Below are 12,383 nucleotides of genomic sequence, written 5' to 3' on the forward strand. Positions count from 1 at the left end.
AGTAAAAAATCTGTAGGACAATTGTCCGGTAAATATTCAAAATTTACCGGACAATTGTGAAATTTACCGGACATTGTTGTTTTAAATAAAAAGAGATAAAATTAACATAGATCGGACTAATAATTTATTTCTATTTCCATTTCATGCACAGTTTGTTCAATTGCTCTGTCATTAAAGTCTTCTGTCTGTTCGTTGTCAGAGTCACAGTCCGTCTCGTAGTCACAGTCATCTGCAGTCTCAGGGTCCGATTCAGCAACTGTTGTATTCCTAGGTTCCTCATCCTGTGTCACTTCCTGAATCATAATGTCTTCGTCTTGTTGTTCGCTGTTCTTGTTGCAAGTAGATCTAGCGTAGGTCAATCTTCTTGGCTGCTTACTTGATGTCTACAAAATATGTTCATTATCATATATATATACGTGATTAAAATCCAAACTACCGAATAAAACAAAAATTAAACTATTACAATACATGTTATAATTACCATCCATTTATTAATTGCTTCTGTTGGATCAAAGTTCAAAATATCAGTCGACTCCAGCTGAATAACCATGCAATCATCAAGGTGCTTGTTACTCAAACGCTGTCTCCTGTTTGTCTTGGTCATTTTCATCTGGTTGAAGGAGGCCTCATTGACAACAGAAGTGGCAGGGAGTGTACGCAGTAAGTCCATAACAGTTAGAATGTCCTGGATGCCCATGTCAGAAAAGCAATTCCAAACATGTGTCCACTTAACAGTGTTCAGCTTATTTCCATATCTTAAAACCAGACAGAAAGCAATTTCCACAGAAATAATAAACTTTTGGCATTGTTATATACAAAGTTTAAAATATAAATGTTGTTACTTGTGTTGTAATATAGGTATTGTGTAATACGTACTTTTTTTGCAAAACATCATATATCCATCATAGACCAGCCATTTCCAATCATCTAGCCATTTCTTGTGGAATTTTCTTTCCCTCTTACTTCCTTTATCCCCATCATTGTCTTTCTGACCGTCTTTTTCTTTTCTTTTAGTACATGTGGCACCCGAATTCCACTTTATCGGCCACATGCCCAATGTTGGTCAACTCCAATAGGAAATTGTGGTACGTGTGTAAAAAAAGAACCCGCGAATTTATCCGGATTAAAAAAATAAAACTACGCGTTTGTTTGGCTTTTCCCTCCACTTTTAATTAATAGTTATTTTTTGTAACTAATAAAATGACTATTACATTTAGTTATATTTGTTCAGATGTTTTTAAATTTCAAAATAGTCCATAAAATCTGCCGGACATTTTGACCGATAAAATTTGGATTTTGCCGGCCCCATTCAAAATTTATCGGGGATGCCCGATGGACCGGCGCGTTTCGGGAACTCTGGGAGATGGTAACTTTTATAACAAGAACTATTGAAACAACTATATGTTCCCCCAAACATTTTCGGGAAGCATAAAAATTATCTTACAAATAAGTGTATACATGTGGGCAGCTGCTCATGTATTCGGTTATGTACGCATGTGATCTGTAAGGATTGCAAATGTGGTCATGACTCTTGCTTATAAAATTACCGTCCTATTGATATGATCTGATATGTCATGTTTTGTCCATCGACAATGCCACAACACAGGACATTTTTTCGCTAGGACAATCGGTTCATAATTTAAATTTTTAATTAATATATCAATACAAGATATTTACCCTTTTATTTTATAAAATTAATATGTACTTGCTGGTACTGATTGTTTGGCTGTCACACATGTGTATGTGTCGATCGTATAAAGTATAACAGGCAGGTAAAATCAGAATTGCGAAACATGGCTGATTCAGAATACCCGTGGGGATCCAGGTTAGAATAGGTCCTCAGTATCCCCTTGCTTGTTGTAAGAGGCGACTAAATGGGGCGGTCCTTCGGATGAGACCGCAAAAACCGAGGTCCCGTGTCAGAGCAGGTGTGGCACGATAAAGATCCCTCCCTGCTTAATGGCCAAAGGCACCGAGCATAGGCCTAAATTTTGCAGCCCTTCACCGGCAGTGGTGACGTCTCCATATGAGTGAAATATTCTCGAGAGGGACGTAAAACAATAATCAATTTACCAACCATTAACATTGTCACACTTTAGAACAGTGTAAGCTAAATTAAACTAGAGATTTGTTTTTATGAAAGCAAATGTCTCCCCAGCTCCCCAAATTGGTAGTGCACCAAATGAAACCTCTTCCCTTTAATGTACTGCATGGTATGGAGAAAAAAGCATGAGCAGGAACATAGACATTATGAACTCCAATAAGCTGTTAAGGAGAAGTGTGCACAAAGTATTTTACACCCTCCAACCTCCAGACCCACTATAACTTTAAGGATTACAACAGGATCCTTCTGTCCCTACGATGTGCACATCTACAAATGGCATTGAAGCATTGCACAAATTCTCAAGTCTATTTATCCAATAAGCCATATAGGAGGAGAAGTGTTCACAAGCTATTCTAACATCCTCCACCCCTCTAAGATCCACAATAACTTTTAGAAAAATAATTGGATCTTCCTATCATTTAATAACTTTTAAAGTGATGACTTAACAACGATGCTGATTGGTTGAAAAATTTGTTTGATTTCTGTGTCAAAATTTCGTTCGGAGTTCATCTGCACTAAGCACGCGGGACTACTATTCTCTGGAATGCGTCTTCCCCGTTCTAATTTTAGCGCTATTTATAGAACGGAATTTTCCACAAAAGCATTATATATAACGAAATGCATTCGTTTGATTTTTGTTTTTCATTGCTATCAAAAATAAGCACAACTAAAGATATGAATAAAATACAAACTAGAAAACTGACACGGTCAGCAAGGGCTATTAGAGGAAAGTGACATCTGTATTTGATATAGCAATGTTTGGGGCTGGTATATATGTTAGAATTAATAATATATAAAGATACATTGGAATGCCAATTTGTGAAAAAGGAATCATGAAGCATATTTATGAGAGACTTATGCAATTTAAATTACTTCTGTTTGACACACACTCATGACATCCACTCAAACACAACAGAGTGCAACAAAATCCCATTGTAATAGGGGATTCAAAATGGATAACTGGTACAAAATATGGTACATACTATTCGAAAAGGATAATGAATTTGACATATTGATGTCTTGGAAAAGGAAATTCTGAGCATTTTCAAACACATTGTCATTTGATAAAAGTGTTCTACATTTTTAAAAATAGAGATTAATATGTCTTTACATACATAGGTGAGAAAGTTTCCATTATTCCTAGCCGAGACATACCATGTATTCGCAAAAAATTCATAAACAAATATCAAAATACTCGCGTAGAAAATGTAGACCTTACCGTCATCAAGCGCAGCGAAACACGCCATTTCGAGATTTTCGCCGACAAAAGCTTGGTAACAGTAACGAATAAGGTACACTCATTTTGTATCTATTTTGTGACTTTCTTTATTAAAAGGAACAGTTCTCTAATGTGTAACGTGCAATTACTACATAATTCAATAACTTGAAGCATGAGAAGCATTTTCACTTTGCAACCGGATATAAGAAATTTTATTTCGTATTCCGATGCTGATCGAAAGTTGTTGACTGGGAATGAAGTGTTTTAATTCAATATACATGTAACATCAAGCATTTTTTTTATATCACATTAAAAAAAAAACAAATATATACACATACACAATGTTGTAGAGTTATTTCTTGTAAATTTTCTATATATCATACCAATGCATATCATAATTCAAATTGAATTATCTCCCTTAGACAGATCGAGGTAAATAAATACAGTCATGATAAGAAAGATGATGACATTCAAACAGACAGACAAAGTGACATGACTTCAAAATCTATAGGTATCTTCCTCTTATTGTAAAGTATTTCTGTACAAAATTTGAAAACTGTACAATGAAAACTGTTTGAGTTATCGTGTCACAAAGAAAGTGTTCATAATAACAAAGATAATGACACACATACAAAGTGACATGACCCCAGAATCTATAGGCTTCTTCCTCTTACTGTACATTATTTCTGTACAAAATTTGAAAACTGTACGATAAAAACTGTTTGAGTTATCGTGTCACAAAGAAAGTGTTGACGGACAGGTCGCAAGGACGGACAATGTGATTACTATAGGGCTTCCCGCATTTCTTGCGGGGCCCTAATTAATTTAAAGAAACAACATACATAGGCAATGACGTGGCAGAATAGTCAACTTGATGACGTAGACCACTTCCTGGTAGAAGTAGACAGATTACACAAGTTCCCGGTATGAATCGTCTGCTTTACGAGATCGATAACATGACGGAGCAAGTGGCGACTTCTGATCTGGTAAATATTAATGAAATTGAACTGCATTATATGGGGCTCATGCAGTCAATGAGTGCGTTTTAGATGCAGAGGTGTTGAACTTTTTACTTGATATTGAAATGAAGCCGGATTGCATTCCACCGTTCCAACGACACAACCAGTGTTCAACGTCTCCTCCAACACAATGCAGCATAAATCCAGTCACCACTTGTTATCTTCCTTTATATTTAATTCAGCTTTTAACCATTGCACCTTTAATTTGGCGTTTAATCTATTTAAATCTGCACAGTAACTATACCTGAGCTGAACACACAGTAGGAGAGGGCTTTCTAAGTTTTAAGAACTTGTGCTCAATCCGTTTCTTATAACATCTAGACAATAAAATTTATTATATGATTGAATAATTCCTAGCTCTCTCATTGGCTGAGATCCAACAATGTAGAAATTATACGTTATGTTTACATGCACGTGACCTTCCAGGTGAACATAAGGAATTATTTTTTCCACATAGGACCAAAGATAGACCTTCCAGGTGAACATAAGGAATTATTTTTTCCACATAGGACCAAAAATAGGTCGTTGAAACTTACAATTAAAGCAAAGAACAATCTTGAAGGGTTTTTTAATCATATATTAGAACAATTATTGCTGTTTTTGAGGTCAATACGATGATTTAGACACCTTCGAAGTACAATATTCACCTCGCCCTTCGGGCTCGGTGAATATTGTCCTCCTCAGATGTCTAAATCATCGTATTGACCTCAAAAACAGCAATAATTGCATAATGTTCAAATCAAATCAACGCACAGCCATGCCGTTTTGTTGTTTTCATTCTTACAAATATGTATTCCTACACGCAATTTCAAAAACGTTAATTCAAGCTTTTAGACGGGAGAAACTATTTGTTTTTCTATCTTAAAAACATAATTAAATGAAAAGAAATAAAACTTACAATTCTTTGTTTGATGCAAGAGGGGAGACATAATTTACACTATGAACTGATGCTTTGCGAGGTGACTAGTGGTTACAGAACCACAGAATGACAGTCTTACTTTGTGAGGTTGTAAATGATAATCCTTGTCCCGGTTTTAAAGTTCTCCAGGAAATCCAGTTCACTCAGTAGCTCTTTCTCGTCCTTGAAAATGGAGTGGGAACAAATGGCCAACAAATTGTTCTTGCTCTCTGGTCTCACTTTTCTGGTCTCTGGTCAAAGTTAAGGACTATACATGTATATAAAACACATGGATTGATAGAACCTCTTTCTACGACAGTGTCTCTTTGATCCTTTGATTTGCTAATTCTACATTATCAAAGCTCAGGGAGGGTCGCTGAAAGGCAACATTCAGTGACCATATAACTTTACCAATCAAAACCTAAAAGTTTAATTTATTACTTTTACTTTCAGTTTTTAAGGGGTGATTCGAATTAGATTCAGATTAGTATTGTTAATGTAAAACTTATACGGTACCAATTTTGATGCACCAGATGCGCATTTCGACAAATAATGTCTCTTCAGTGATGCTCAACCGAAATGTTTGAAATCCAAAATAACAATGAAGTTTTAGAGCTATTATAGGGAAAAACAGTGTGCCAAAAAAGTGGAGTCAAATTCGTCTAAGGATAAGAGCTATGCATGAGGGAGATAATCCTTAATTTTGAAATGAATTTCTCAATTTTATCACGGCAATTAAATATACATTCGTATTTTCAAGCTAGTAACGAAGTACTTAGCTACTGGGATGTAGAGACCCTCAGGAACTAACAATCCACCAGCAGAGGCCTTGACACAGGGGTCATAATGTAAACTGTTAAAGCCAACATCATGAAATAGTTCATGGCATTTTTAATCATTAAATTTCAGCACAAATTTATGTTACCTAAATGGAGTTTGGAAACATATCATTTTTACTGTTTTTTTATCATTAAAGGACACAAAGCATGTTTCTAAACTTTTTAATTTTTTCAGCAAAATTAATTCTTTTCATGCCTAAAACTACTGAAAATGAAGTATTTTGCTTAGTTTTCGAGTTGGAAAGCAATGAAATTCAAATCTTCTGATATGCATACTTACTTTCGCTATTTTACGCACCATTATGTGTGACGTACGTCATATGCGCCCTCGGGTTTGAAAACATCTATTAGCCATTTCATGAACAGATTAGATTTAATGGACAAAAACCAATGATCACGTTAACGGCATCTAAATAATATTGCATTAAGATGTTTTGTGCCATGCTCGGGTGTACTAGTTGTCGGTAGAAAGGATTTAGACTGAGTATTTTTCAATTTTTTGAAAGAAGGTGCGAGAAAAAAGACATGGATATTTTTTTGTTGGAGCAAGAACTTTACCTTTAAAAAACATCCAGTCACCTGACTGAAAAAACAGTCCCGGGTATGTGTACACTTGCATATCTGTTACATAACACTTCCTGTCTACTTCAACACCCCAGACTTCGATGATCAGCGCATGCTCTAGCCGTGAAACTGCTAAGACAACATTAGACTAGCCACATGAACACCACTTGGTATTCAATACAAATAAAGCATCAATCTAATTAAAATGAAATATTCAATCGGATCCAAATATCAAATTGTCAAATTCTAATTACATTTTTGGGGGCTTTGAATATCTGAGAGAGAGAGAGAGAGAAAGATTACAAGGTATTACATATTTTAAGGGAGGTAATATAATACCACACAGTATATATAACAAGTTAAACGCACTTTTGGGGTATACGCCACCCCTGTTGTATATATGTGGCCTTACTCTACAAAGTATGATAGATTTTAATTCAACATGCAATTAAAGAGTAATTTTGATGATGCTGACATTCATATGTACCGTAATAAAACAAATTAGTAAGTTGGGCCAAAATAAAAATATTATTTGTTTCCCCTCGCCCAACCGAGTCTGAAAATTCACACCGACCCAAAAGTTTTTATTATGCCATTCTGGCGAAGGATTTTTTTTTTATTTCCAGAAAATTTCTGGGTCATGTATCAGTATTTTATAATGACAAAAATTTTCTATATCCTCTTTGGTTTCGATCTAAAATTATAAAACTAGTACTAATTGTAACGGGGACCGCTACAGATGTTCCCCAAACATTCCCCCATTAACAAATGGTGTCATTTATTTCGAATCAGTAAAAATAGTTTTGACCATATCAATCTGTGAAGCATGTGAACATATAACTATTTTATAACGTTCAGTCCATTTCATGCTAATACAAATCAGTTATAGAGATCTGAGAATTTTGTGCATGTGCATATAAGTAATTTGACCATGTCGTTACATCACAAGTTTTACTATATGACTGCAAGAGAAGCCTCACAACAGTTCAATAAAAAACGAGAAATTAACAGCAACCCAAAACTACGATAACCAAAATCAATGCACGCATGTGAGTAAGACACAATATTTTTGTTGATGCTATTCAATAAACATTTGAACGATATCGGTGATTTTTTTAAGGCCCATTTTGGGTCCGAATTTCGCCCTTTCCCCTCCTAAAAATTGCCAATTTTTTCCCAATTTAGCTTGCATTTTCCCCAATAATAGAATTATGAAAGGAAAACGTATTTGAAAAAAAATAAACATTGGATGTGAATTATATACACAAGACTTAACAATGAGTTATGGGAATGATGATTTGGATAGAAAAGTTGAAAAATTTAGAAGGTTAAAGAAAATTAGATGTGTAAAATAAAGATAATATAATGTTTGATATGATTTTAAAACTTATTTACGTTAAAATTGATTTTTCCCAATTTGACTGAAATGTCGACAATTTTTCCCAATTCGAAAGACACAGGACCCTTGTTAAAAATGTAGAAAAATCACTGGATATACTTACTGTATAAATTTGATATCCATTGCTTCATTTATAAGAAAGTTATGGTGATTTCAAAATCGTCCAATTAGAATTTAGCGCACGTGTATGCATGTTCAGTGAAGTGATTTTGACACCATCAATGAAGGGAGAGGCCTAAAACATATCTGCAACCTAAATTTCAAAACTATTAATGTTATAGACCAATACTTGAATTTAGACGTCAAAAATTACAATGCACATGCATTCACGCGCACGCGATTTTGATAATGGAATGTTTGTTGACACCATTCAATAGGCATTTATATCATAGATGTACAGGGTAAATTTGAATTCATTTCAGTCTTTAATTCAAAAGTTATGGCCATTTTAGTACCCGAAAAATGAAAGGAAAGCTATGCATGTGCATACATGCACAAGAGTATGACTCAGCATCAATGTTGATGTCATTCATTAGACATTTGATAGATATACTTACACTATAAATTTCATATTGTTTTAATTGTTTATTAGAAAGTTATGGCAATTTCGAAAATCGTCCAATCAGAATTTAGCACACATGCATGCACGTGCCTGATAGTAATTATGACTGGAAGCTTTCATGTAAATCTCAGCTTTTCTGGCTCAGTGGTTCTTGAGAAGAAGATTTTTAAAGATTTATCCTATATATTTGTATGTAAAACTTTGATCCCCTATTGTGGCCCCATCCAACCCCCCGGGGCCATGATTTGAACAAATTTGAATCTGCACAATGTCAGGAAGCTTTCATGTAAATTTCAGCTTTTCTGGCCCAGTGGTTCTTGAGAAGAAGATTTTTTAATGACCCTACTTTATTTTTACCTTTTCGAGATTATTTCCCCTTGGAAGGTGACCTGGCCCTTTATTTTAACAATTTAGAATTCCCTTAACCTAAGGATGCTTTGTGCCAACTTTGGTTGAAATTGGCTCAGTGGTTTTTGAGAAGAAGTCAAAAATGTTAAAAGTTTACAGACGGACGGACGACAGACTTCGGGTGATCAGAAAAGCTCACTTGCACTTTCAGCTCAGGTGAGCTACAGTCCCTGAAACGTTCTACTTTACCATTTTTTCGTTCGCTCACCATTAGCTCACCGTGCGTTTACCGTTCGTTCAGCATGCGTTCAGCGTGCGCTCTCCGTTCAGTTTTGCGTTCAGCGTGCGCTCACCGTTCGTTCACCGTTCACAAAGCATTCAGCGTGCGCTCACCATTCGTTCATCGTTGTCTTTTCATTGTCATTCGGAACACCAAAGTGAAAGGACCAATTTTGATAGCAAGGCGAAAATGAAAATTGAACGTGTGCGTAAGTGTGGAAGGATACTTTCTTACTATATCAGAAATTTAATTTTGAAGTATAAAATGTCAGGATTATCCACTGTGAATGCCGAAAGGTTCATTTGAGCTTTTGTTAAAAACAATTCTAAATGAGAGACGAATATAAGAGCTTGTTGTTATGAATTTAACCCAAGTACAAAAAATAAGGCATTTTCAGGTAATGAAAACCTCTTCCCCTATATTCACGATTTAGCGTTTACATTGTCAATAAACTGATATTTACTACTCTTGCCAAATTTGAAACTTTTGTAACATTTGTCCTTAATGCAAAGATGTAATTGTTTATCTGGTATGTTTCTGCATTAGCCTTTAAACATTCTACGGGTAGTTCAGTATAATAAACAGTTTTATCTACATCAAATATATACAAATATTGCACAATCTAACTGCAATCTATGGTCACATCAATAATAAAAATAGAAAGTGTTGTACCGATTATTTCCTAGGGTCGATGTAGCTGCGACAAATGAATGACACAAAATGGAAGTAGGAATATTTAATACTGTTAGGAGTGTTGAGGTGTTGACACAGGGTATACCGTCCGTATTGTTTGTTTACTGCATCTATCTTGACTCCTTTCGGGGGTGTTTGTTAATTACAGGTATCCCAAACGATCGAGCTCGTAAAGTTTGATGCCATACATGAACACCTGTAAATTCTGGATGTCACTACACATGTAGACTATAGTGTTTTCCTTTTCACCTGCATTATTTATATATCATACCCATGCATTAAATGTAGCTGTACATGTAATGGTATACACAATGTACATACGAAATTTGATTTTGTTTGTGTATGACTGTTGCGTGTATTAATGTACAATTTGCGATAATTTCATGAAATATATACATGTATACTCGGTACTTGTACAAAAATATATTACATTGAATATATCCAGAACTGTAAAATATGCTGTATCACGATTCCGGTTTATCTAATTTTTTATTAATTGATGAAATATACATGTACATGTATTTTATTACTTGATTATGAAATAAAATCCCAGGGAAAAATCCGAAACATTCTGAGTAAATAGATCATTTTGCGTTCAGCGTGCGCTCAGCGTTCGTTCACCGTTCACTTTGCGCTCTGCGTTCGCTCACCATTCACCAAATTGCGTTCACCGTTCACTCTGCGTTCGTTCACCGTTCGCTCTGCGTTCGTTCACCATTCAAGTGGGAAAGAAGAACGTTTCAGGGACTGTAAAAACTACTGAATCAGATTTTCCTGGGAATATGCACATCTACACAGCGTGTCCTTATTAACTACAAAGTTTCACGAAATTCTGTTGAGCAGTTTCAGAGGAGTTGCGCTGACAAGAAAGGGACTGATGGATGGGTCAAAAACATTATAACCTTTGCAACTTCGTTGCGTGGGAGGTATAATAATATGACGGATGATAACCAATTGTAATAGGTCATCTGAGTTTGTCAATTGAGATTACTCAGATGAACTAAACAAGAAAACTGTTTGACCTACTTTAAGCCCTTAAGTAAGTAATGGTGCACCAATCCAGCTGAAATGCAAATTCTTCTTGAGGGAGAAATTGTGACCAAATTTCAATGCTGTACACTTGTTACAAAAGAAGTACAGAAAACATTACCTCGAACAGACAAACGGACAGCGCCATAACATATTATGACATCTGACGACGCGCGTATAAAAATGAACTATATTTATGTAAAGGATATTGCTTGGGAGATCCCAGGAGATGATGGGGACCATTACAGTCTCTGCCTTGATAGCCTTCAGATAGGTCTGGGAGAGGAGTCCTACACTCATCATATCCTTGCAGCGACTGAACACGATTGCATCTTTTCCAAGACGCATGCTGCCAGACTTAAAACCATTGCCATAGCGACCAATGGGCTGGTGATTTCCAACTGGTACCTTGTCACAATAACCAAAACTAAAACAAAAACAAGAAATGTTTTAGAAACCCATATGCCTCCCTCCCCAATATGACAATATTGAAAAGAATGAAAGAAAGCAGAGGTGAGCAAGTTCACATACCCCATACTCCAACATTGCTTTACAATGTCTCACATAATGAATGGTAATGTTATGCATTACTGCAAGAACAGGACAGACGGACTCAAAATTCCAAGTTCAATAGGGGCATAACTCTAAGAAAAATATTGAGTCAGAATTCCCTGGGAATATGCACATCTACACAGTGTGTCCTTATTAACTACAATGTTTCACGAAATTCTGTTGAGCAGTCTCAGAGGAGTTGTGCTGACAAGAACAGAACAGACGGGCTTGAAAACGGGCATATCTCCCAGAAAAATTATTGAATCAGAATTTCCTGGAAATATGCAGATCTACGCAATGTGTCCTTATTAAGTACACAGTTTCACAAAATTCTATTGAACGGTTTCAGAGGAGTTGCACTGACAAAAAAAGGGGTAGACAGACTGATGGGCGAGTCAAAAACATTATAACCTCCACAACTAAATTTTGTAGCATTAAAGTCTTAACTGACTTGATATTTCCTTTGTTGAAACTTAAAATAAATCAAATAGCCGATGCTATAAAAATAAAATAAAACTATTAAACTATCGCTTATCTTATTGTAATCAACACCATTTAGAAGTTATGACCACTGTCAATTTTTTAAGGTAGGTCAAATGTCAAGGTCAAAAGGTTTAGTACACACGGAAAGGTCTTGTCACAAGGAAAACTCATGTGAAATATTAAAGCTCTAGCACTTACTGTTCAAAAGTTATTAGAAAAGTTAAAATTTTCAAAAAGGTCAAACTCAAAGGTCAAGGTCACAGCGTAAACAAGAGGCCCATGGGCCATATCGCTCACCTGAATTACCTTGGCCTATATCTGAAGACTTTCCATATATATTTGAATGTAAAACCGTAGTCCGTATTGTGGCCCCAACCTACCCCATGAGGCCATG

General features: G+C 35.6%; 2 protein-coding genes across 6 annotated transcripts in view; both read right to left on the reverse strand.

Moving 5' to 3' along the window:
• Positions 1-12,383, reverse strand: part of LOC125665437 (uncharacterized) — a 79,539-nt gene that overhangs the window by 45,753 nt on the left and 21,403 nt on the right. For 3 of the 5 annotated variants that reach the window (XM_056151420.1, XM_056151421.1, XM_056151422.1), the window contains exons 4-5: positions 11,163-11,381; positions 5,341-5,490 (exon numbers count right to left, since the gene is read on the reverse strand). In XM_056151420.1, coding sequence (XP_056007395.1) covers positions 5,341-5,490; positions 11,163-11,381 — 369 coding nt within the window. Of the gene's footprint in view, positions 1-4,165; positions 4,305-5,340; positions 5,491-11,162; positions 11,382-12,383 lie in introns of those variants that run through there. The other 2 variants (XM_056151424.1, XM_056151423.1) reach the window with 2 other exon arrangements.
• Positions 108-1,863, reverse strand: LOC125680712 (uncharacterized). Its single transcript, XM_048920430.2, has 3 exons — positions 877-1,863; positions 482-755; positions 108-383 (listed from the first exon to the last, which is right to left on the reverse strand). The coding sequence occupies exons 2-3, from the start codon at positions 695-697 to the stop codon at positions 117-119; spliced, it is 483 nt and encodes a 160-aa protein (XP_048776387.1). The 5' UTR covers positions 698-755; positions 877-1,863; the 3' UTR covers positions 108-116.

The sequence above is a fragment of the Ostrea edulis genome, chromosome 10, assembly GCF_947568905.1.
Source record: "Ostrea edulis chromosome 10, xbOstEdul1.1, whole genome shotgun sequence".
Classification (NCBI taxonomy): domain Eukaryota; kingdom Metazoa; phylum Mollusca; class Bivalvia; order Ostreida; family Ostreidae; genus Ostrea; species Ostrea edulis.

Coding starts and splice junctions, on each gene's coding strand:
- LOC125680712 (XM_048920430.2), bottom strand. CDS start 697: ATGGGCATCCAGGACATTCTAACTGTTATGGACTTACTGCGTACACTC. Junction 384..481: donor AAGCAATTAATAAATGGATG/GTAATTATAACA, acceptor CATATTTTGTAG/ACATCAAGTAAGCAGCCAAG.